The sequence below is a fragment of the Balaenoptera acutorostrata genome, chromosome 1 (genome assembly GCF_949987535.1).
Source record: "Balaenoptera acutorostrata chromosome 1, mBalAcu1.1, whole genome shotgun sequence".
Taxonomy (NCBI): domain Eukaryota; kingdom Metazoa; phylum Chordata; class Mammalia; order Artiodactyla; family Balaenopteridae; genus Balaenoptera; species Balaenoptera acutorostrata.
In genome coordinates this window covers 18,024,218-18,050,195 of record NC_080064.1, presented here as the reverse complement: position 1 = coordinate 18,050,195, position 25,978 = coordinate 18,024,218, and the positions used below count along the sequence as shown (strand labels likewise).

The following is a 25,978-nucleotide window of genomic DNA, read 5'->3' as shown; positions in this document are numbered from 1 at the left end:
TTCTAGCACCTGATGCTGACTCAGCCACTCTTCTTCTCAAGAGCCTGTTGTGGCTGGACTGTGCATCGTGTCCAAACTGCCTCAACCTCCCCTCAAGCCAACCCCCGCCTTCCAGCACTGCTCTGGTCCGTCCAGAAACGACTCTTCACTGTTAACCATGCTGGCCTTTGCATCTTTGGTTACACTGCACCTCCCACTTGGAGTGACCTTTCTCTCAACGTCTGTTATCGTCAAGACAGCCTCCTCTGTGAAGCCCTCCGTGACAATCCCAGCCCATTTGCTCTTTCCCTTCTCTTACCAACCAGCCTTCAGACATCAGGTGCTTCATGTCATCTGAGTGTAGTGGAGTGGGCACTGGAAGCAGGTAGACACAGCCCTGCTCTGCCTCTTCCTGGCTGTGGAATCCTGAGCAAGCTACTTCCTCTCTCTGAGCCCATTCTCCCCCAGCCCCCCAGCCCCATCTGTGGAAGGAAATAGTCCCTCCTCACAGGGCTGCAGCGTATAAGGTGTTTCGCATGCTTGGCTCACCCAGTCCAGTCCTCTCATTGTACAAACGGGAGAGTGAGGCTCAGGGGAGCTGGCTTGCCCAGATCTGTGTCTTAAGTTAGTGGTCAGAGCTGCCACTCTGGTGGCAGTGTGCTTTTTCCCTAGCATCGTGCCTCATCCTGACCTTCGAATGCATTTACATTATTTCCTCGGACAAGTCATCCAACCTTTGGTACCATTTGGAACTTCAGGGGCTCAGGGGAGAGCCAGGAGTGGCTGAGGGCCCAGCACCGGGGTGGGCAGTGGTCTGGGGCCATGACTGCTGCTTGTGCTTCAGCCAGGGGTGAGGAAGAGCTGGCACGGGGCGGGAGCTCCTAGTCTTCTGGAGATGAGCCCTTGATCTGAGAGGGGTGCAAAGCTAGTGAGTGCACACAAGGGGGTGGCAGAGAGCTCCCTGAGAGGGACCGGCCAGAAATGATGGGGAAAGTCCAGCTGATGCCATCTGAGCAGGAGGCACCGCCCCAAGTCCCTAAGTATCCCCGACTGCCCCCGCCACCCTAGCCCCTACTCTGGGGCCTTTTGGTGTAGCACTACGGCCATCCTCTATTCTGATTGGTTTGCCCCCATCTTACCGGTTGATAGGTATTTAGAGTACCATCCCCCAGGAAGAGGCCTGCTGATCAACAGTAACCCATCTGACCCATCTGGGGGCGCTTCTGGGGCAGTAGGAGCGGGGGCGACGGCAGGGCTATTACCCAGCCTGGCGCCGTGCAGATCTGCCTGTCACACCCTCTCAGAGCAGCTGGTCCCCATTTCCATGGTGCCCTGGCCCATGTTTGCAAGGCTGCTTTCTTTCCTCAAGTACCAACTGTGTGCAGAGCGGCCGGAAACTCCCCTCACGCTGCTGGGCAGGTGGGGGCTGGCACTTGGGGAGGTTGAGCCAGGAAAGGATTAGTAAGCAGGCAGCGGGTGGCTCAGAGCCGTGTGCCCAGGCGAGCAGGCAGCATCAGTGGAAGGCGCTTGGCAGCACGGCCCACCATCCCCACTGAGAAGCAAGCAAGAGGTGGCGGGGGGAGCTGCCCCAGCAGCGGGGAGAGGGGAGCATCTGCCTGCACCGGGGACGGTCACAGCGACGTCTGTCTGTTACCCTGAAGTAGAGACAGAGGGTTTGGGTAGCACCCTAACTCTTGAGAAGCCGGCACGTGGAGGCCCAGGACCACGGAGGACTCAGGCCCTGAAGGGTGGATGGGCAGACGTGCTGGCTAGCAGACACCAGCCTAGCGGCTTAGGACGGGAAGCCATCTGACAGGAAGCACCGACTGCCAGCCCCCTGTGGGGCCCCAGAGCAGTTGGGGGGGCGGGCTGAGGAGACAGAGTTAATCTGAAGAGCATCAGGGCAGCTCCCTCCAGAAGGTGACCTTGTGTGTCGGGACAGCTGCCACCCGTGTTGGGCATCTTTGGGGCACAAAGGGCAGCTGGCTGGGCCAAGGCTGGCCAGTTCGCGGGAAGCCAGCCAATGCCTTCCTTGTGGCTTGCTCTGCTGTTCCCCCTGGGGGGGCCCATGCTCCCCTCTAATCCCTTCCTTCCCCTCGCATCTCGGGCTCTGAGAACAGGTGAGTGACAGATGACAGGCTGGTCCGTGTTGGATGCTTGCTCTCACCGAGGGGCCTTTAGTTGACCACCTGCGGCATGAATCTTTCTCACTGGTCAGCCTCCCACGGACAAAGGGAAGGGTCCTGAGATGCGGCGTCCCTGGCTCCCCCCCCCCAGCCTCCTCCTTCCACGCGAAGAGTTTTGATTGTACGTGAGTAGAAGTCCACCTGCTCAGAGGATAATTAGAGTTGACCAGGATAAGGTGATAATACCTGTGGCTTTGGCTGCGGATCCATGGGTTCTCCGGGACCCTCACACTCCCACCATCACAGCTCACTTAATACCTGGGCCCCCTTTCTCTGGCCCAAAAGAGTGAGTGCACTGCTGTCACCTCCCTGCTCCTAATGCGTCCTGCAGTGGTTCACACTGATCTGCAGGGCATCAGACTCCAAGTTCTGAGTCACTTCCAACTCACTTCTTTCATTGCCTGTGCTTTTGACAAGCCAGAGCCAGAAAGGCCACATGGACCACTGGTGTCCTCCATGTGTTTTCTCAGCCCCGGGCCTTCTGGAACCCTGAGGTAGGAAAAGCCCCTTAGAAGAGCATCATGGGTCACTTGACATGTCCCAAAGGTGCCAGGGTCTCTGTTGGAACTGACAGAGAACAGAGGTCATTTTCTAACTAAAGTGTTTATTTCCATTCAGTTCACTAACCGATTGTTCTGCTCAGGCAGCTGCATTTGCTCATAGGAGAGAGTCTGTGGTCAGACCCCTTGGCTGATTATTTTCCCATGGCCAAGACTTTCAGACCTGGGCAAAGGTCTGGTGGAGGGAAAGAGGTGGGAGAGAAATCACATGCTTTCTTGCAAGGGGAGGAGAGGAGCACGCCTGCACATGGTCTGAGGGTGATACTCTGGAGGGCTGGGATATCACAGTGAATGATCTGGGTCCTGGCCTCGGATGCAGCCTGGTTTAGGCTCCCAGAGACAAAACTGGGTTCTGGCCATCCGAGGGCACTCAGGAACCTCGAAGGGGCCTGTTTGCCTGGAAAGTACTGGATAGACTGGGACAGAAGGAGAGTGGGGATGTGGGCAGAGGCTTCTGGCCCTGCAGCCTCCTCCTCCTTCTCAATCTGTTGCTTTCAAAAACAGTCCTGGGGTGGGATGCTCCTCCACCTTGGCCTCCACCCTCCACCCAAATCTCACTCAGTCTCTGAATGGCCCAGATGGCCCCGTGGCAGTTGGCTTTGGTGAGGCCTGGCAGCAGGTGGGAAATCTATGCAGGGGGGGAGGAGGGAAGGGTGTCAATGAAAACCATATAAAAAATCCAGAAATGTGCATATAAAATCTCGCCCTTGGTGTATTGCCTAAGTCAGTAAGCAGAAAGCACCTTCTTCCTGGAGAAGGATCAAGTCCTCAAAAGGTAGGAAATGTCAAAGTGTCACTTCATTGTCATAAAAAAAAACCAACCAACAAACCACCCCCCCAAAACCAAATCCACCCCTGACCAAAATACCCCCGAGTCCACAAATTGCTGTAAACAAACCCAGATGTAGGAGCAATCCTTCTCAGTGGCAGTCGTAGCTGATGGCAGTCATTGCAGCATCAGTCCTCCAGGTGTGGACGGGCAGGAGTGGGTGCCCAGCTGGGCCATGGCCGCCGAGCTGTGCACGTGACGTGGACGTGGAGCTGCAGACCGGGGGGAGGGGGATGGTCAACCTCAGGAAGGCTGACCTTTTGGGTGTCCCCATGCTCTCCCTGACCCAGGAGGACAAAAGTCCCTTTTCAGCCCCGGGAGCTGACAGGAGAAACAAGTCTCTTTCATTGGAGTTTCTAAAATATTCTCCCAAGACAGAAAAATTCTTCTGTTGGCCCAGCGGCAGCGGGATTGGATTTTCCAAGAGTGGTTCCGGGGGTGGCTACCCGTCGCCTGCCCATCCGCCTGGCGCGTGGCTGTTGAGTGAGACCTGGAAGAGCAGCCCCGGGGACGGGAGAGAAGTGTGGCCCCTGTGTCTCCCCTTCACATTTGTGTTCCTGAAAGTCTTTCTTGGCTCCGGCCGGGTCACCTTCCCAGAGGGAGCTGGAGAGAAACTGTTTTTGATCTCCGATTGTACAAACTGCATGAATCTCCCAAGCCCTTTTTTTCCTCCAAGAACAATGATCGCTTTCCTTATGAGAATCCTCTTTAAAAACTATTCCTTGTGTTTCCCGCCCCCTCCCGGGATCTATTTTCTTTTGTCCCCATTCCCTTTTTTCCATCATCTGAAGTTGCACGTGTTCTTGGTGACGTCTCATGGCTGGAGCGCTGCTTGGTTCTTCCTGTTGCCCGTGGCCTCCTGGTAGGCGGCTGACCCTGCGGTGGACGAAGAACCGGGGGCCGGCATGTGGGGCGGAGGGGGCGGGGCCTGGAGGAAGAGGTGAGCCGAGGCAGGTGAACGTCAAACCTCCACAGACTGGATCTGGTTCATCTGTGCCCGCATCACCTGGATACTGTTCAGGATTTTTTTCTGGTGACCAGCCAAGGTGACCCCAACCCGGAGAATGTCCCTTTGGAAGAGAAGCACATGTGTTAGGGAAATGCGGGGGTGGAGGGACTCTGTCCAGGTAGAGCTGCCTGGGCTTTTCCAGGGGTTTCCTGCTGGAGAGGGCAAGGCAGAGGGTGAAGGGCCTGGGGGAATGGGTGGGCATCTGGAGCAAGAGTGAGTGAATGTTGAGATGGAAGGAGCCCATGATTAGGAATCAGGGCGCCTAGGTGCACGTGTCTCCTCTGCCTCGGGGGAGGAGAAGGGAACCTGCATTTACTAAGTACTCAGTCATTCACTTTATATCTCCTTTCATCTTCCTACCGCTCCCCAGTTTACAGAAGAGAAAACTGGGGCTACGAAGGGTTCTGTGACTTGCCCAAGGTCGTGGCCAGTGGGTGGCAGGAGACCTGGGTGTTGATATGAATGTGAGTCCGTGTTGGCCGTCTTGCCCCTTGGTCCCCCATATCCCTGCTGGGACATTGTCTATTCCTCACTTTCCAGAGCCCCCCCGCGTGGCGGGATGGGTGGGGAGGGCGGCTAATGGCAGTGGGTGGAAGCGGCTGGGCACTTACTCCATCATCATCTGCGACACGACATCAAAGGAGGTGAAGCCGGCATTGGCGAAGCTCTCCTTGTACTGCCCCATCTTGATGGCCTCCAGCCACTCGTCCACTGTGTTAAAGCTGGTGTAGTCGGGGATCGTCCGGTCCAGCAGCGGCAGGTTGATTCTGGGGGTGGGGTGGGCAACGGGGACGGTCAGGGCACATGCTGATCTGGGGGTGAAGGTAAGCACTACACTTGCAGGCTATGTGCGTACCTGCACGCGTGCATCCATGTGTGTGAACGCAGGTGAGTGTGTATGTATGTGAGCATTTCTGTGTGAGAGCAGGAGTGAGTTTGAACTCACGTAAATGTGCACACATATATGTGTGAGTAGGCGAGAGTAAGTGTGTGCAGAACTCAGAGCTGGGGTTACCTGGAAAGTCTAGGGAAGCCTCTACAGGGACTGCGGAGAGGCTGGACCACAGTGGTGAGGCGGGAGATGCTTCTCCATGCTTCTTCTTTTGAGGAGGGATTTCAGCTGGACTAACTGTGCTGATTATTTGCTGTTTCCTCCCCTGATGCCCTTCTGTCCTTCTCTACCATGGTTGTGCTACAGGAAGCTGATCTTGTGGACTGCCTCTCCAAAGTCCAGACAGAGCTGGTGGGGCTAGTGGGAATGACTTCCTGGCAGGTGAGGTGTGAAGTGACCCTCAGGCTAAAAGCTCAGAGTGATTTTTATCCGAAGAATCAGGAGTGGCTGATGCAGGGTCATGGTGAGGAGGGACGGGCAGAGGCAAACACGAAAATCTCTTGGCCCTAAGAACTTGGCAGGTGAAGGACTTGGGCCCAGAGAGTCTCTGGCCACAGCCAGCCCTGGACCCCGAGGACATCTAGCCGGACGCCCCTCAGAAATCTTGTGTGATCAAGAGTCCTGAAGTGTAAGAGTGTGCAGGGCCAGGACTGGCCTGTTGAAGCTGCCCCGGCAAGGCAGTGGTGGCTGCAGACCTGATGGAGGGCGCCCTGGGACCACTGGGAGAAGGAAAGCTCCAGGACCACTGGAGCTAGCGCACCTCCTGAGCCAGTCTCTTTGATATAAGGATGGCAACCCGAGTGTGGGGCGTGCGTGCATGTGTTTGTGTGGTGTGTGTGTACTTCTGAACGTGTGTGCTCAGGGACCTGTGGATGTGTGTAGGTGTGAGAGCCTGAGAATGGGTGTCTCCATGTGTGTGAGATTGTGTGTGAGCACAAGCATGAGCGTTTGTGCCCAGCTGTATGTTCACGTACACGTACGGGACTATATTTGTGTGTGTACATGCATGTGTGTGTGGGCCTGGCCATGTCGAGGAGGCTGCAAATGCGAGTCAGAGGGTCCAGGTTTAAGTGTGGAGGAGGAAACTGAGTGAGGAGTAAATCTATTCACCAAGATTCTGACGATTTCTCTTAAAAGCTGTCCTCTCCGACCATGCTTTAAAAGATGCTTCCTCTACCAGACTGGGCTTCCTTCTCCTTCTCAGGATAGTCTGTGTCCTGCACTCTGCACCCCAAGGTAGCCATCTTCCCAACAAACACTAGTGCTGTCCCCATCCCAATTCAGCTTTACCAGAGGGGGCGGGGCCAGGGCAGAACTGGGAAAAGGGGCGGGACAGGTGGGGCGGTACCCGGAAGAGAGGGGCGCCATGGCTTTGAGGCTGTTAGGGTTGCGGATCATCTTGTCCAGCGTGTTGACGATCTGGCCGAACTTGGGCCGGTGGTTGCGGTCCTTTTGCCAGCAGTCCAGCATGAGCTGGTGCAGAGCGCTTGGGCAGTCCATGGGTGGTGGCAGCCGATAGTCCTGCTCTATGGCATTGATTACCTGGGGACAACACAGGGGCCGGGTGGGGCTGGGTGGGTGAGGTAAGAGCATCTGCCCTCTGGCCTGGCTCGTCTTGCCCCCAGTACATGGCAGGACAGACTTGCTTGGTTGCCATGGCAACTACCTCCACTTCCTGGAGGCAGCCCCAGTATGTGCCTCACCTGGGTTCCCACCATCTGTGGCCTCGGTCTGGCCTGGCAGCTGGGTGTTCTGCTCCCCCTACTCACCCACCCAGCACCCTGAGATACCCTCTGCCTCAGGGTCCACCAGGCTGACCCTCCTGTGGGCAATCCCACCTGGCTCTTCTGTCAGGGAAAGGAGCCCAAACACCTCTCCAAACTCTCCTGCCCCCAGGGCCAAATTCATCTTCCCCAGCTTGACTGTAGGTACCTTCCCTGCTCAAGCATTCCCTGTTCTGGCGTTGCTGCAAATCAGAATTCCTCAGATCGACTTTCAAACACCCCATTATTGAACCTCATCCACCTTTCGGATCAACTTTCCTCTCCATGCTCCCTGACACGACCCCTCATCATCCCACTTCTGGGCTTTTGCACAGGCTGTTCTTTCCACTGGAAGCCCTCGCGTCTCCAAGTCCCACTACTGTGTGAGTCCCACCTGTCTGTGAAGACTTCCCGGCTGATCTTGCCCACACTGCCCTTGCTCCAACACCTACAGGGCTGGACACCTGCCTCCTCCACTTTAGTACCTGATCATACATAGCACCTGATAACTACATCTGGTTCCCAGAATAATTGTCTTGTCTCCCATGTGGGTGGTAAACACCTGAGGGGCAGATATGGTCTCATTCAGGGTTGGCCACAGGTGACAGCATCCTGAAGATTTGCTGATTTGTGGATGGGTAGGCCTTTCCTACTCCTGAGCCCCCTGGAGAGTCCAGGGTCCTGTGCAGATGTTTGAATCAACCAACATCGGGCTGGGATCTCAGAGACCTTGCTCCCACCCCCTGAGGGACACGCAAAATGCCAGAAGTTCTGGATCTTCCCCTCCTGTCTGGCTGGCCAGAGAGGCTCTGTCCACCCCCTTGGAGACTTACGTCCTGGTTGGTCATGTCCCAGTAGGGTCGTTCCCCATAGGACATCACCTCCCACATGACGATACCATAGCTCCAGACGTCACTGGCCGAGGTGAACTTCCGGTACTGGATGGCTTCTGGGGCCGTCCAGCGGATGGGGATCTTCCCACCCTGGGGAACAGAATGAGAAGGGTTAATGGGTGGGAGGCTTACGCTCATGCCCTCTGCTCGCAAAGCTCCCCACCCTGTGCCCTGTGCTGCACAATCACACGAAGTATCTTGCTGTTCCCCAGACTCACCTTGCTGCTCTGGACCTCCAGGCATTTGCACATGCCTTTCCCTCTGCATGAAGTGCCTTTTCCCACTCTGCCATCTGGTAACTTCCCTCTCATCCTTGAAGTCCCTCTGCAAATCTTTCCCTAAGTCCCAAAGAGTTGCTCATGCTTCTCAATCCTACAACTGTGTTCCACACCCCTCCATCAGGAGGCACTTCTCAACAGACAGCAGTACTCATATCATTTGCCTACCTACCTGGCTCTATTTGAACCATCTCTGAGCTCTTTGAGGCTAGGGATTGTGTCTTATTCCTTTCTGTTTAAAACTCTTCAACAACCCCAACAGCTTTCGGGAGAGAGTCCTGAGCTCGGGCAGTCAAGAGTCTCTGCGATCTGGCCCTGCCTACTTCTCCAGCATGGGTGCCCACCACTTTCCCCGACAGCCTGTGTTTCAGTCACAGCTCCCCATGAGAATACGGCATCTGACAAACTTTTACTGGCACCTGGCTTTCAGCTCAGCTATCACTCCCTCTTGGCGAGCCTTCCTCTGCCTCCCAAGGCTGGTGTCTAACTCACAGCCCCGTCCCTCTGTGGCGCTCTGCACTTCTGTGTCCACCAGTCTGTGAGCTCCAAGAGGGCAGAAAACACGGTTTATGTCTCTACGTCTCCAGGGCCCAGCACAGCGCTTGGCATGAGCAAGTGCTGGTGAAAACGTATTGCGGGGAGAGATGGATATCCGTCCTCCTCCCTGGCCCTGTGACTCCACTGTTCCCTGCCTCCATCTTACCAGGGCGCTGGTGTAGGTGGGGTCTGAGGTATCGTCCTCCAGAAAGCGTGAGAGCCCAAAGTCAGACACCTTGCAGACCAGGTTGCTGTTGACGAGGATGTTGCGGGCAGCCAGGTCGCGGTGGACGTAGTTCATGTCTGCCAGGTACTTCATGCCGGCCGCGATACCCCGCAGCATGCCCACCAGCTGGATGACTGTGAACTGCCCATCATTTTGCTTCGGGAGAAGTGGAGGAAACACAGAGTAAATGGAAGGGCATGAGTCAGATCTTTGGGGCATTCTCAGAATGGGAAACCAGAGCAGGACCCTGCTGCCCTGGCCTGGGCTCTCGGTGGGAAGGACTCAGATGCTCAGAGACCTCAGAGAGGCCCAGGAGAGGCCAGTTTCAGGGTGGTGGAGAGAACATGGACTCTGGAGCTGGTTTGACTCTGGCTCTGCCCCTTGCTGGCTGTGCAACCTTGGACATGTGACCTAACCTCTCTGAGTCTCAGTTTCCTCATCTGTGTGTTAAATGTGGATAACTAACACCCACCTTCTAGGGCTGTCAGAGTTCAAGAAGAAGGTGCATGGAAGGTGCCTAGCACATACTAGGTGCTTAATAAATATTTATTAAATAGCATCTAGTCTGATGGCATACTTCTGATTCCTAGTCAGTGCTCTTTGTCTAGCTGGTTGACTGTGATCTCTTGGGGGGCCTAGAAACTTTCCTCTGTTGGCCTTGTGCTCTGAACTCTCTCCGTGTACAGCTTTGGGAAAATCCAAATCTGGTAAAAACTCTGGACTCAGGGTCAAGAAACCTTGTTCCAGTCCTGGCTCTCATCTGGACCCTCTGGGTACACTGGGCAAACTCTACTTCTCTTAGAGCCTCAGTTTTCTCTTGTGCATAATGAGAAGGCTGGCTAAGAGCTTGGAGGAAACAGATTTCAGGTTGCATGCCAACTCTGATCAACTTGCTGTGGTTTCCTGGATTGAGACGGATTCTGAGATTGCTTCTGGGTTTAGTGGGACAGAGTCTGGGATTTATTAGCAATGCCTGGCATGGGTAAAGGAATGGAAAGTGGCAGCAAGCAAGCCATTCTGGACCTAGATCTTTCCAAGACCCTTTCAGGCTCTGACAGTATAAAGCTATGTCTACCACTCCTTTTCCTGCCCCACCACTCTTGGCTTCCCCTACCCGGAGGAAGGAGTCCAGGGAGCCATTCTCCATAAACTCAGTGATGATCATCACAGGTGTGCTCTTGGTGACAACACCCTCCAGGTGGATGACGTTGGGGTGGTCGAACTGGCCCATGATGGAGGCCTCGCTCAGGAAGTCCCGGCGCTGCTTCTCAGTATAGCCCGACTTGAGTGTCTTGATGGCTACAAAGATCTCTCTCTTGCCTGGCAGCTTCAGGTGGCCGCTGCATACCTCACCAAACTCCCCTGGGACAGACACACCAAAAGAGGCAGGATGTCCCTTACCAGGTGGAAGTGCCACCTCCCTGTTCCCTGTAACCTCTGCTCCTGGGACCTGCAGGAGCTTTTCCTCCTCAGTGGTCAGCTCATCCTCCCAGACACAGAACCCCTTTATAGAATGCAAGGGCCCAGAAGAGTCTCAGCCACCTTTGGGAGTAAGAGGAAACCTTTCATGGTCATCCTGTGGTATTTGGCTGGGTGTGGGGTGAGGATGTAGGGGAACCTGGGGAGATGGAGCGAGGGACCTGGGATGAATGGTGGGAAGGACAAAGCACTAGACTAAGTCCAGAGACCTGGGTTCCAGACTTAGCTCAATCTCTGATGTGATGTGCAAGTTCCTTTCCAGTCCTGTGCCTCAGTTTCCTCATCTGGTGATGAAGTAGTTTTACTGGGCGAACTTTGAGGGCCCTTCCACCTTGGGTATTCTGAGCCTTCAGGCCTTGGAGGGTCCTCTGAGGCTCCTGCCCCACATCCTGCCCTCTATCCCAGGAGTACACACCGGGGTGGTCCCCTGACCCATGGCTGAGGCCATGGTACCTGAGAGGGTACCAGTCACCTACCTGCTCCGATCACCTGCTCAATTTTGACACAGGAGATGTCAATTTCCTTGGCAAACTCCCGCACTGCCTCATTGGGGTCCTCGTAGGTGAAAGGGTCGATGTAGATCTTCATGCCTGGGGTCACTGGGACAGAAGACCAGGCTCAGTCATGTGCGCAGACACAAGATGTGGACAGATAGAAAAGTGAGAGCCAGTCCCTCCTTGGAGGGAAGTACACTCCCATGTGGCCCCTGTATGAACGGGGCAAGCCCCTGCATTTCACTTGACCTCTCTGGGTCTCAGTGAGCAGATGGGCACTGAGCTGAGTAGAAGGGTGAGGGGAACAGAGAGGTCAGCAGGGATAGCAAATAGGTTCTAGTTTTTGTTCCAACTCTAATTGATTAATAATGGCTTCCTGGAGCAGCTAAAAGACTATCAAGATTGATTAACAATGTCTGTTGTGAGTGTGGGCATGAAAGGATAGATAGGCTTATCACTCTTGTGATAGACAATCAGGGGGTGCAAAGTAAAGGAAGAGGAAGTCAAGAAGGAAGAGAGAGAATTGGAACAAAAATATAGAAAGAGCAGGCAACAGACCATGTTCTTGGGCTTCTGCTAAGGAGATCTCCCTGCCTTTCAAGGCCTAATTCAAGCCTCCTCTCCCCTCAGGAGACTTCCTGGCTGCCTTAGCCCTCCCAGGCACTGGAAGGGCTGCCTCGCAAGGGTCTGAGTACCCATGGCTCCTGGGCCCACCTCCCAGGTCCCCCCGCTAGCCAAGTCTTAAACCTTTCTGGATCTCAAATTCCCTGGTGATCAGTGTAAGGCTGGACATGGGGCATATGAAGTTGATTCCTGATCTGATGTGGATTTTTACTTTTTGATGCAGAAGGGAAGACTGTAACTTGGATGTTAAAGACCCAATTCTGACCCCAGCACTGAGTCAGCAAAATGCTTTGAAGGAGGGGAAAGATGATCTATCCCTCATTCCCCCTCCCAGATAACTAGTCTTCCACTTCCCAGACCATCTGGCCCTCACCCAGCCTGGGCCTCCCTCTGGCTCCCCAGCTCCCTGCCCACATTCTCCCACGGCTTCAGGAGCTGTGACTTTGGAGGCAGCAGCTCTAGGAGTTGGGAGCTGAAGTCCCTGGGCCGTAGCAAGGCTTGGCTGGTTGGTGAGTGAGGCCACAGCCCTGCTCGGTTGTGTGATCTTGGACATGTTAGTTGACCACTCTTAGCCTCTAATTCAGACATTCCAGTAATCTGAGAGCTGGAACCTCTCACACAGGGGTTGGCAAAATGGCCCACTGCCCATTTTGTAATAAAGTATCATAAATAAAGTTTTATTGGAACACGGCCACACACATTCCTTTGCCTGTGGCTGCTTTCACGCTACAGTGGCTGAGTTGAGCAGTTACAACAGAGACCATAAGGCCTGCAGAGCCTAAAATATTTACTGTCTGACCCTTTACAGAAAAGCTTGCCAACCGCTGCTCTAACACATTATTCTTATTTTGGATTATTTGTGTGGGTGTCTGTCTAGCCCTTTAGGTCAGGGTTTTCTTAATTTGGGTCTGTGAACGACTTGGCAGTCCCAGGATGGGTTTGGTGGGGCTGCTGAAATGGAATGCATTTATTATTATTGTCTCTTTGAATTAGAAAAGTAATTTATGCTCCTTATAAACAGTTTAAAATTTATGTAAATATATATTGTTGAAAGTAAAAGTTCTCCAAAACTCTATCCCTGAGTATAGATTTTTTTTCTGGATTTTTCTATCTTATAATTTTATATACACACATATGCATATTTGTGTTTCTCCGGCCATAGGATCCAAAACTTTTAGCAGACTCAGAGAAGTCTGAGACCCCAAAGAAGTTAAGAACCACCATCTTAGACTGTGGGAGCCTGGGAAGAGGGGGATGGGTGCATGTTTTTTTCTCATTCCTTTCTTCCTGGCATACTGCATAACACTCTGCACATAACAGACACTCAGTGTCAAGACGACAGAATCCAGATGATAGAGATAGAAGAAGAATACCAGCTTACACTTTCTGGGCCCTCTGTCTGTGCCCGACACTGTGCCAGGCTCTTTATATGCATAATCTCATCTCCTCCACCCATCAACTCTTGGAGGAAGGGATCATTATTCTCATTTCACATGTGAGAAAACTGCAGCTCAGAGAGGCCAAGTAATCTGCCCAAGGCCACACAGCTAGCAAATGGCACAGCCAGAACTTGAACCCAGGTCTGTCAGAATTGAGCTGAGGGCCAGGGCTCTTAATCACCATGCTCACTGCCTCGAGGAAATCCACCCAGATCTGGTCCATGCGTCCTCCTCCTGGAGTACTCAGCTGTGACTCCTTCCCCAAGTCAGCCCTCCTCAGAGAGGGTGCATCAGCTCCCTGGAGATGCTCTCTTTTTTGCCCAGACTCAGTGTCTGGCCTGTGGTTCTTGGCGACTGACTTTCAATCTCCCTCCCAATAGAACTGGGGGAAGCCCTTCCTGCCGGGCCAGCTGGGGAGGGAGGACAGGAATGGGTCAGCTCAGGGAGCTAAGGAGAAGCACGGCAGGAGCTCAAAGCCTAGTTGGGCGCTGCCAACCAATCAGATGCCGTCCCAAGCCTTGGTCAGGAGTGCTAGTCAGGAGGGCTCTCTATCCCTCACAGGACAGAGGTGCATGCCTTCACCTGTCAGTCCAAGTGCTCCGTGAGGGGCTCCACTTACAGCTCCCTTGTTCCTCTATATGCCAGCACAAGGAATTATTTACCCAGAGGTCCCAGACACACCTCATAATTGCTTGCCTCCGTGCTTTTGTTCATGTGGTTCTCTCCACCTGGAACACCCTTTTCCTCCTTTGTGTCCAGATCAAATGCCACCTCCCTTGTGAAGTCTGCCTGGATCCCTCCAGTGGAGACCAATGCCTTCCCCTCAGGCTCCTGCTGCCCTGTCTCCACACCCACTCCCACGGATGTCTGTATGGCTTTTCTACCTTGTCTCAGGGCTCCCAGATTCACAGGCCCACAGCCTCCTGCCACCCCTTTCTGGAACACTCTCCTGCCTGTGAGGGCTTGCTTTACCCTCTCTCCCCCAGGGGGACAGAAGCCATGTCTATCTCGTTCTTGCTAAATCCCAGGGCCTGGCACATAGAGGGTGCTCAATAAATGCTTACTTGGGGCTTCCCTGGTGGTGCAGTGGTTGAGAATCTGCCTGCCAATGCAGGGGACACGGGTTCGAGCCCTGGCCTGGGAAGATCCCACATGCCGCGGAGCGACTAGGCCCGTGAGCCACAATTGCTGAGCCTGCGCGTCTGGAGCCTGTGCTCCGCAACAAGAGAGGCCGTGACAGTGAGAGGCCCGTGCACCGCGATGAAGAGTGGCCCCCACTTGCCGCAACTAGAGAAAGCCCTCACACAGAAACGAAGACCCAACACAGCCATAAATAAATAAATAAATAAATAAAATTTAAAGTTGAATATGTGTATATGCTCTGCTTTAAAAAAAAAAAAAGTACATGAATTTAAAAATAAATAAATAAATAAATAAATGCTTACTAGAAGAATAACAGCATTACTCATTGACGTGCCCTGGTTTTCTCTCTCCACCTGTTTGGGGTCATGAATGCCTGATGAAAGCTATGAATCTGCTTGTCGGCAACGTATTCACGTGTATGTGCACATGCCCATAGTCAGCATATAATTTTGGAATGTTCACAGGCCCTGGAAGCTCTAGGAGTCTGTGAACCCCAAGTTGTGAGCTCTTGCTCTAGAATGTTTTCTCTGGAGTATATGTGAAGGTGGTATAAACTAGGTGCTTAATAAACACTTTTGATTGTATGGCTCTGAGCACAGCCATCCCTGCTTTGGTGACCCTTTGGTTTCGCCTCACCAGTGATAACACTATTGTCTCACAGTTTAGCATGGATTTACCACATACAAGACCCTTTTCTAGGTACTTTATAGGCATCGACCCAATTAATCCTCCCTAACAATCTTCCCAGGTAAATAGTATTATTAAGCTGAGCTCTACGAAACTGTCAATATTTGACTGCTTCTGACCTACAGAAATGGCAATTTCATTTGGTCCAACATAATAGTATCCCCCCCATTTTTGATGAAGAAACTGTGGTATAAGAAAGGTTAAATGACCTGTCCAAGGGGACATGGACACAGCTAATAAATGACAGAAGTGTTGTTTGAATCCAGGCTGTAAAATCTACACTTACAACTGCCAGGCTACCAGTTTATTCTGGGTGCTTCCCCAGCCTGTGTCTTGGGATAGAATGTGAGCTCTTTGTGGCCAGAGCCTTGCGCAAGGCCTGGCTCCCGGGAGGGGCATTTGCTGAACTGAAGTTGGACGAGGACCCCTGCAGGCAGGATTGTTCAGAAAATATTGGACTCTTGGATGATTTATGACTGTCGGGGTCACCAACTGCCATCCTGAACCCACATGGGAAATTCAGGATGAGGGAAGGAGGATCGAGGCATCCAGAGACCTGGATTTGAATTCTGGATCTGCCAGTAATAATGGTCACAAATAAGCTGCTTTATGGGTTTGAATTCAAGATCAACCACTGTATTGATCTGGCTGTGTGACCTTGGGCAAGTTACTTAACCTCTCTGTGCCTCACTTCTTTCATCTACAAAATGGAGACAATAAATAAACAAATCCCCTACCTTGTAAGGGGGTTGCAAAGATTAAATGAGAATCTTTTTAAAGGGCTTTGTACAGTATTTGGCAAATAGAAAGCACTGAATAATTGTTAACTGTTATCATGCAGAGTTGGCTATTGTTAAATATTATTACAAAGCACTTTAATATCCATTAAATCCTTTAACCCTCATAACTCTGTGAAAGTATCATTCCTACTGCTTCCCATATAAAGATGCCAAGGCTCAGAGAGGTTTGGTGGCTTCCCCAAGGTCACCTAGCTGGCCAGTAGCAGAGTATGGCTGAGAAACCCAGGTGAGTCCCTCTGGCTCCACATCCAGGCACCATAGACCTCGGTACTCATTCAGCACCTGCTGAACGATGGAAAACACGAGCCCGTGAGGGTGACTTCGAGCCATCACACACATACCCGGGCCTCAGCTTCCTCCTCTGTCCCAGTCACAGAGGGTTGCTGGTGGATATGCGATCACAGGGCTGGCAGTGCTTTGAGAAAAAAAACAAAAAACAAAATCCTGCTCAGATGCAGGGCGTAGGAGCTTGAGCTTGAGAATGTGTTGATCTGTGAACAACACGTTCTATTCTGGGGTCTATTTTGAAAACAAATCCCTGCTGTCACCTGTTTCCTTGTTACTGACTCACCCTCTAAATAGTGATGCTCCCAAATGGTTCCAGGTGACGGAGCGTGTGAGCCTGTCTTCTTCTAGCTCAGAAGGGTGTAGGTAGCACAGCGTGGCTAAGTGTGTGTGCTCTGGAGCCAGACACCCTGGGTTTGTACCCTAGTTTTTGCCTTGCACAGCTGTGGGACCTCTCTGTGTCCTGGTTTCCTCATACTCAAAGTGGGAAATTATCAGGATTAAATGAATAAACACACGTTAAGCATTAAAAGAGTTCTTGGCACACAGAACACAATATGTTTAAGCTACATCTACGATCATGATTTTATTACTTGGGGAATAGGATGGGGTGATGGAATTTATGACTTTTATTTTTAACATACAGGTGGATTTTTATTTCTGTGTAGTTAAATTTGTCCACCTTTGTCTTGTGGTCCTTCCATTGCTTTTGTGCTTAGGAGGTGCTTTTCCATCCGCATATCAGTTAAATAGTTACCTAAATTGTCTTCTGGAAATTTTAATGGTTTAATTATTTTTACATTTATGTCTAAAATGATTTTTAAGCCCAGGAACTTTTACTTCAGGTTAAGTCTTACCCAGAGGATTAATATCTAGAACTTCTTGGCTTTGCTCTTTCTTGCATACCCTGTATCCAATCCTGCAGCAAATCTGGTGGCTCTACTTTCAAAGTGTGTCAGAATCCAACCTCTTCCCACCACCTCCCCCGTTGCCACCCTGGTCCAGCCACCATCATATCTTCCCTGGATCATCCCAGCAGCTGCCTCACGGTCCCTGTTCTGTCCTTGCCTGGCACAGCCCGGCCCCTTCAGTCCATTCTCCACATGGCAGCCAGAGAAGTCCTGTGAAAACTGTAACTCAGAGCACATCAGTCTTTTGCTCAGACCCTTCCAGAGGCTTCTCATTTCACTCAGAATGAAAACCAAGGCCCTGCAATGGTTGATAAGAATCTGTATGTCATGGCCCCTCATACCTCCCGCTCCTGCCCACTCACTCTGCTCCAGTCACACTAGCTTCCTGCCTGTTTCTGAACCTGCCAGACACGTTCCAGCCTCAGGGCCTTTGCACTGGCTATTCCCTCTGCCTGGGATGCTCTTCCCTCAGGTTCTACACAGTTCGTTCCCCCAGCTCCTCTGCACCTTTGTTCAGAGGAAGCCCTCTCGCTGAGGCCCACCCCTTCTCCCCTATTTAAAAATGAAGCGCTGACCCCTGCAGCTCCCAAACACCCTGTTCTACTTTGCTTTTCTTCCCATGGCACTTTTCATCTTCTGATACGCTTTACTCGTTTATTGCGTGTGTTTTAAAAAATTCCCTGTCCCTCCCACTAGGATATAAGTTCCACCAGGGCAGGGATATTTGGTTTGTTTACTTGTGTGTCCCCAGCACCTAGAGCAGGGCCTGACATACATAATGGGCCACAACAAATTTGTGACAAATGAAGCGATGTGCTGATGACCCCCCCCTTACTTGGTGGCCAACTGAGGAGCCCTGCGGTACCCCACTGAGCTCAGTTTGAGAACCTATCAATATATGGGGCCCACTTGGAATTCCTGTTTGCTGAGTGAGCCGAAGTGAGGACCCACATGTTCCCCCCCCCCCCCCCCCGCACAGGTTGTTGGTTCTGCCAGGGTCAGACGGAGAGGAATGTCTGCTCTGCTCTCCTCTCTGATCGGCTCCCCAGGAGGGGCATCTGCTCTGGAGTGTGTGGCTCATGTGCCCCAGACCTGGCTTCAGGTGCGGTGGGACAGCGCAGGAAATGGAGGCACCGGGTGGGGGAAGGAGTAGCTGAGGAGGCACTGAGGAAGCACAGCAGGGGCCCTCCTGCCTCCCTTCTCTCCCCTCCCAGCCCAGAGCCTGGGCTCCTCACCATCTCACTCAACTCCTGTATTTATTCTGCAAGTCTGTATCCAGTGCCTGCTGTGTGCAGGGCCGCCAGCTGGCGCTGGGGAAGCAGTGCTGAGTGTCAGACATTTTCTGGTCCCCACGTGCCCACAACGTAATGGTGGGGAGAAAGGAAGCGGCCATCACCACGCAGCCAGGTAGCGGGGCGCGGTGTAAGCACAGACGAGGGCCCTAAATCCAGGGTGGGGTCAGGGAAGGCTTCTCAGAGGGGTCTGTATATGATGAGGCCTGAGGGAGAGGGAGGGACCCAGGTAAAGAGAGGGGAGAGTGCTTCAGGCAGAGGGAGTGGCAGGTGCACGTTCTGGGAACCGCTGGGCATCGGTCTGACCGCAGCAAGGGTGGAGGCAGTGAAAGAAGGCTGGACAGGTTGCTGGGCACTGACAGTGAGGGCCCGGGGTGCTGGCCCCGCTGGTGTATACATACTGTGGCCACTGGTGTAGTGCTGCAGCTTGTCCGTGTACTCCGAGTCAGCACGCTCAAACCCCCGTCTTCTGGAACAAGAGCAAAGGGCTGGAGCCACCTGGAGGCGCCCGGGGAGCTGGGAGCCACAGTGGGTGATAGGGAGAGGGTGGGCAGGCCCTTGAAACCACCCCCTTGCCAGAGGACGCCCTGCTGGCCCCTTGCCTAGCAGCCTCACCTGCCCTGGTCCCACTCAGCTCTTGCCACCTCTCCCACTTCAAGTCCAGGCTCACGATTTCCCCTGTCCCCTCTCCAGCTGAGCCCCTTTCAAAGAGCAAAGTCATCTCTGGTCATGGCCCCTGGCCCCAGAAACTCAGGGGCTTCTGTCCATCTGACCTTATGACCTAGTCTGTTCTTAAGTGGGGAGCTCTAAGGAAGAAGGGAGAGTCTTTGCATTAAGCCCAGCAGAAGTCCAGGAATGGGTCCCATCGCCTGCCTTTGCCTATCCTGTGCCAGCCACTTGGGATGCCCTTTCCTGCACCTCTTCCTGTCTATGTCCTCTCCCCTTCCTTCCAGCCACCTCAGCCAGGGGGGCTTACCCGAGTTCCTCAGCCTGCTTATGGCCCTATTCATGAAGGGGCCTCTACTGGAGCAGAAAGTAGGGTGATTGGTACTCCCTCTCCACCATCCCTGGCTCCCGGCATCCTGCAGTCTTTCCCACCCACTGTTCTGAGACGTCCCTTCATGCTGAAGTATTAGTGTCTCAGTGTGCCACCTCCTCGAATAGTGGACTTGTCCAGGGCAATGCTTGACTCAAAGGGATGGACTGCCAACGGTGGCCACTGAGGCAGTGGGAGGCCACTTGTGGGTCTCCAGTCCACCCGAGCCCCTCCTGCCCCCTCTGTTCACAGACACTGTTCAGGAATGGCAGAATGGGCGGACAGCCCTCTTGGACAGCCAGGCCTGGACCAGGCCGGGGGACACCACCCACCTGTTACACACGATGGCGATGACCACCACAGCAATGAGGAAGACCAGGCCAGCTGCCGAGGAGCCGATGATGAGTGGCAGCTTCTCCTGGATGCTTGTCTGGTACTCGGCTGGGGAGAAAGCACAGCGCAGTGTTCTCAGCCTGGCTCTGGGGATCATAACCCCCCGCATCCCCACCACACAGGTCTCCTTGGATCCCAGGTCTGTTCCGCTCCTGGCAGAGCATCTGTCATGCTCGGGTGGAGAACTGGCTGTCACTTCCTCACAAGTAACCTTGGACAAGTCCGTGAACTGCCCCAACTCTCAATTTCTCGTCTATAAAATGGGCATAATAATGCCTGCATCTCAATTTGATATGAAAATCAATAATAATAATAATCTGACACATATACAGAGGCAGTTAAAAGCACAGACTCTGAAGCCGAACTCCTTGGGTTTGAGTCCCAGTGGTGCCACTTACTATCTGTGTGATCACTGGTAAAGTGACTTACCTCTCTATGGCTCAGTTTCCTCATACGTAAAGTGGGAAGAATAATAATTCCCATTTCATGGGATTTTTGTGTAAAGGACTTAGCATAACTTGTAGCACATAGTGAGCACTCAGTAAATATTAACTATTATTGTTTTTAAGTGTTTTAAGTGTCTGTCATGGTTAAGTATGTTATGCATCTTGTGTGATTCTCAGAATAGTCCTATGACGTACTGCCTATAATTATCCCATTTAACAGATCAGGAAACTAAGGCTTAGCAAAATTGTGATTTGCTTAAGGTCACACAGAAAGTGGCCAGTGCCAGCATTTGAACCCAGGTCAGTTTGATCCAAGGCCATGGGCTTAAGTGAGATAATGTGTAAAATGTGCTCAGCATTGGCCCTGGCTCTTGGAAACCATTCGGTGCATTCTCAATGTCATCAACATCTTCACTGTTTAAAATTTTATTATTACTACTTCTCATTGCCTCCATGACCAGACAGGAGCTTATTGAAGTCAGGGACTAGGTCATTTGTGGGTCCTTAGAACCAACACATACTTGTTGAATTAATAAAGAAAGATCTTGAGACAGTTCCCCAATCCCCAGGTCAGTGACCCTCATCCAACATGCAAGAGGACCTAGAGAGGTGAAAAACGCTGGCCATGAGGAAGGGGAATTTTCCAAAGAAGCTGAGTACTAGGAGAGATGGTGGAGCTATAAGGGAGGATTTTTGTGATAAGACAAGAATTCAGGGGTCCAGGAGCCTCTGAAATGTTCAACCAGGCAAAGGCTGAGGCCCATGCCCAGTGGTTGAAGCAGATGCTAAGAAGTGATGCTGAAGTCTGGTCATAAGTATTCTGCTCTGGAGTTTGGCTGGTTGGGGAAAGGGCCCCCAGACTCACAGCAATGACAACTATGACCTTAACTACTATTTGGTGAGCCCTAAGGACGTGAGACCTAGTGCCAACCCTGTGCTGGGCCTGTACCTTTATCCCCCATCCTGACCCTAGTTTGATGATGATGATGATAATGAGTTAGTTGTTATCATCCCCATTTATAGATCAGAAAATTGAGGCTCCGAGTGGTAAGGTGAGTTACTCAGGACCACGCAGCTAGAGCTGAATCAGCACTGTAATTTCCATCTGTCAGGCATTAGAGTCTGCATTCTTTAACTGTGCTGCTTCTCAAAGATTATTAGAGCAGGAAGGGTGCTTAGAGACCATGTGGTCCCAAACTTGGAGACACAAAGCACATGGGCTACAACCTTCCATTCTCTTGCCCAGGGAAGACATTACTAATCCATCCCTGCACTTCTCCCTGCTGAGCTCAGACGTGGCTTCAGAATTCTTCTCAAACCAACTGCAAGTCACTGGAGTAATGTATGGATAAAATGTTTGCTCTCTCAGATGGAATATGATACTTTCATTTTATAGATGAGAAGAAATTGGCCCAGGGAATGGAATTGGCTTGCTCAGAGTGGCTTTGCAAGTTGGGGCTGAGCTCCCAATGGTCCTGGGAAAGGACATGATGGTAACGGAGGAGTCCATATCCTTTCCGGGCCACAGAAACAGTCCTCTATAATATGGCTGTGCGGTTTGTACAGTGCACAAAGGTTCTCACCCGGGAGGGAGGGAGAATTGACATCTAGAAGAGGGGGTGCCTTTTCTAATTTGCACAAAGGAACTTTATAGGAGGTGGTCCTTGCTCTGTTTGTAGAGTCAACACCTTCCTCCTGCCCTCTGGACCCTGCTTACCTTCTGTCATGGTCTGGAAGTACATCTTGCCACTGTAGCGCCCGTAGCCCGCCACGGTGCGTGCCCGCACCTGGAAGACATAGATGGCGCCGGCTTTGAGGCCCTGCACAGTGACCGTGTTGGTGGGGCTTTTTATGGCTGTGGCGTTGTACTCACTCAGCTCCTGCCGAGGAACAGAGAAAGCAGTTAGTGAGGCTGTAGCCCAGAGTCCACCATCCACTCCTGCCACTTGGGGCAGGTCTGGCTACTGGACAAACATCTGTGGTTCCAAATTCTTCACTCCTTTCCTGTAACAGAATCACATACCCAAACTTTTTGCATATGATTTGCAACACTTCCCACAAAAGAAGGCAGAGCATATTTCTTTGCCTCACAGATGCTGAATTTGTTCATGTGACTTGGTTTGGCTGTTGGAATATTCTAAAGGACGTAATGCAAGTAGAGGCTTTACATGTGCTTGTTGATTTGACCTGGTCTCTTATGCTTCTGCCATCTGCCATGGTGAGGCTTAACCTGGGTAACAGCTGGTTCCAGAAGGAGAAACTTGTGAAGAAGACCTTGACCTAACTCCTAGGCTGAAACAGCACCACCTCAGTTGACCCACAGACAAAAACCTATGAGCAAGAAAAATAGCCACTTGTTGTTGTAAGCCACTGGATTGTTGGAATTGTTTGTTCTGCAGCATCATCTCAATAACAGCTGACTAATACACATATACTGAGTGGCCACTGTATGCAGACCCTGAAGACTAGACTGTGAGTTCTTAGAGACAGCAGGGAGAGGGTCCAACTTATTCACTTCTGCATCCCTCTTCCTGCCCCATGCCTCTACGGATTAAGTGGACGGACCCCCCTTCAGCCTCAGCACATTTGAGTGAGGCAGGAATTAAGGCCCAGAAAGGGAAAATGATGCTCAAGGTCACATGCATCAGTTGGTGGCTGTTTTGGGACTCAAACTAAGTCTCCTGCATGGAGCTGCCTCTAATACCCATGCCTTTGGATACCCAGGACCTGATGGTCCTTCCTTTGAGAGAGGAGAATGCCAATTCTGACCTGATCACTGCCCAGGGTGACCCGAGGAGTCTGGGACAGGACAAAGATCCAGCTGCTGCAGTGGGAGTGGAAAAGTGCTTGAGTTGATGCAGATGTTTACCAGCCTACATGATGCTTGTTCAGGTGTCTGTCAGCTACCCAGCAAACCCTCCCCAAATACCCTCTTTGCACTAGGCCCTGGGTTGGGCACTAGGGACCCACAGGAGGTAAAGCAGAGGCCCTGGCCTCCTTGGAGAGCTCAGTTCAGTAAAGCAAATGGTGGGGAGATCTTAACCCTTTGAGGATCATGAACCCCTTTGAGAAACCGATGAAAAGCTATGAACCCTTATGCAGAAAAATGCACACCTGATTGTACATGTTAATCATGTACACGTCCAGGGACACAGAGCCCTTGAAAACTCTCATGAAAAAGTTAAATTCAGTGTGAGCAATGTTATTACAGATAATAATTGTAACTACAATCCTATTATGTAATTACACAACTACATTGTAATAATGTAATTACAATGTTATTATAGTGTATAGGTTAAAGGGAACTGGAGCCAGACTTTCTCAGTTCAAATCCTGACTCTATTATTTACTACCTTTGTGACCTTGGGCAAGTTCCTTAACTTCTCTCTGCCTCCTTCTCTTCACCTGTAAAATGGGGATAATAATAATAATAGCTACCTCAAAGGGTTTAGAGAATGAAATGAATTAATACGTATGAAATGCTTACACGGGTAGGGTAAGCGCAGTGAGCCCAGAGGTATGTGACCTGGCCTGGGTGGGGGATATCAGATGACATCAAGGAAATCTCCCTGGAGACTCGGGGCAACTGGAACGGGATCTTAAAGAACAAATAGAAATCACCCAGGCAAAGAAGCGGGAGGGCGTTCCTGGGAAGGAGCAGCAGGTGCAAAGGCAAGGAGGTGAGAAAGAGCTTGGGATGTGGGGGCAGCAGTGGATAGGCAGTCTCTTCTCCTGAGCCAGATCACCTGCCTACTCCTCCAGGAAGCCTCCTTGACTTCCTCGCCAGATGTGCCTCCCCTCCTCTGAGCCCTGGAGCACTTGCTGTCTGGTTTCTGCTATGTCCCGTCACCCTAGGCCCATGCTCTTCTCACTCCCTTGATTGTAAACTCCGGAGGGAAGGGGCTGTGTTTTGTTCCCCTGTACCAAGCATAGGGGCCTGCATGCAAAGTCCTTTGCCAACGGCAACAGGGTGAAGGCCGTACTCCTTAGCCTGGCATTCCAGACTCTCCATGACTTGGCTTTTGCCAGTCTCTCCTGCCACATCCCCAGGGTCCTCCAGGCTCCAGCTATATGCAACTGCTTCCCCTTTCCCTAGTAGGGCTGCCAGATTTAGAAAAAACAAAACAAAACAGAATGCTCAGCTAAATCTGAATTTCCGCTCAACAGTGAATAATTTTTTAGTATAAGTATGTCCCGTGCATTCTTTGAGACATACTTATACTAAAAATATATTTTAAAAAATTCAAATATAACCTGGTGTCCTATATTTTATTTGGCAATCCGACCTTACCTGGACACTCTGCGCCTTTGCAAGTGTTGTTGCCCCTGTCTGAAATACTCTTTACTCATTTGCCTGGCAGTTCCCTACTTATCATTCAAGACTCAGCACAAGGATCGCCTCGGCTGGGGAGACTTCCCAGATGTCCCAGCCAGAGACTGCAGGTCCATTGTCTCCTCTTCCACCCACTGTTCTGATATAAATGTGTCTTCTCTAAGCCTATGGGTTCCCTGGGGCAGGGACCTTGTCTGGTTCATCTCTGGGACCCCCAGGCTGGGCACATAGTATGTGCTCACTAATTACGGACATAATGCATGAATGTTAAACTTTTCATTCTATGAACCTTGGATGCAGTCCCACAGTTGGCCACTAGGTGCCGCTGTCCAGCATGGGATGGGCTCAGGCTTGAAAAGGGGGATTGGATTCTGCAGATTGGGTGGCTGCCCGCTTAGAGGCTGGAAGTTTTGTTTCTGATTGTATGAGGAGATGGGAGGAAACTGTTGGTGGCATGGGTGCCTCGGGAAATTTAGGCACTAACCTGAGTGGATCCCTTCTCTAAAGCTAGGCACAGGACTGGGAAGGGGATTGAAAGTCATTTCAAATGCCAGTTCTTCCACTTCTTTGCACTGTGACCTTGGGAAAGACCCTTCACTTCCCTGAGCCCGTTTTCTATTCTGGAAAATGGAGCAATAAATGCCAACTTTTCAGGGTTGTTGTGAAGATAAAATTTGATCAGGTAGTGCCTGGCACATTGGAGATGCTCGAGAGCCATCAATTCCCTACCCTCTCCCCTCTCTTTGAAGTTCCATTATCTGCATAAAGGTTAAGCACCAACAGATTATGGGAAGAAATTTAGTACGAAATCCACTAGTGCTTAGTTTAGGTCCTTACCCAATGGACCAATGAGGCACTGGTTGCATTTCTTAGGCCCTCTCAGCCTCGGTGTTCTCATCGATAAAGTGGGATAACACCACTATGTACCATACAGGGTGATTGTGGAGATTTAATGGGAAAAAAAGGGGAAAGCTTTTACCATAGTCTCTAGGACAACTAAAGACTTAGTAAATGTAGGCTACCACCATCACTGTTATCATCAACACGTGACAGAGTAGGCCTTCACCAATGGTCATTAAATGAATGAGTGACTGCAAAAGTGAATGAATGAGTGACAAACCTCTCCATGTAGATACAACTCCATGTACACTGGGCAACAACCTGAATGCAGCCTGGACTTTCATAGTTCACTCCCTCCTCCCCCAGCCATTGCTCCCTCTGTCTGGAATATCCTTTCCCTACACTTCTGCCAAGTAGAAGTTTCTGTTGAATAAACACATAAATCGATGTGGCCTACGAGGGCTCATCCACCTCACAAATGACTCTTCTTGAGCTCTTGGGGAGCCAAAGGGAGCGTGAACCTGTGTGCTTCAGGGCAGCTGCCAAAGGAGGCCACCTCCCCTGGGATGCCAGAACCAATGGAAACGGCCAACCATGGTCTGGCTAACACCATTCGTCAGCGGC

General features: G+C 51.7%; 1 protein-coding gene across 3 annotated transcripts in view; it reads right to left on the bottom strand.

Moving 5' to 3' along the window:
- Positions 1-2,795: 2,795 nt before the first annotated feature.
- EPHB2 (EPH receptor B2) overlaps positions 2,796-25,978 on the bottom strand; it is a 186,834-nt gene continuing 163,651 nt past the window's right edge. Inside the window, exons 7-16 of one of the 3 annotated variants that reach the window (XM_057531220.1) lie at positions 21,899-21,968; positions 19,675-19,783; positions 18,708-18,775; positions 11,108-11,230; positions 10,267-10,514; positions 9,093-9,308; positions 8,052-8,201; positions 6,804-6,997; positions 5,175-5,330; positions 2,796-4,624 (exon numbers count right to left, since the gene is read on the bottom strand). In XM_057531220.1, coding sequence (XP_057387203.1) covers positions 4,516-4,624; positions 5,175-5,330; positions 6,804-6,997; positions 8,052-8,201; positions 9,093-9,308; positions 10,267-10,514; positions 11,108-11,230; positions 18,708-18,775; positions 19,675-19,783; positions 21,899-21,968 — 1,443 coding nt within the window. In that variant the 3' untranslated portion in view covers positions 2,796-4,515. Of the gene's footprint in view, positions 4,625-5,174; positions 5,331-6,803; positions 6,998-8,051; positions 8,202-9,092; positions 9,309-10,266; positions 10,515-11,107; positions 11,231-18,707; positions 18,776-19,674; positions 19,784-21,898; positions 22,062-25,978 lie in introns of all 3 variants that reach the window. The other 2 variants (XM_057531212.1, XM_057531215.1) reach the window with 2 other exon arrangements.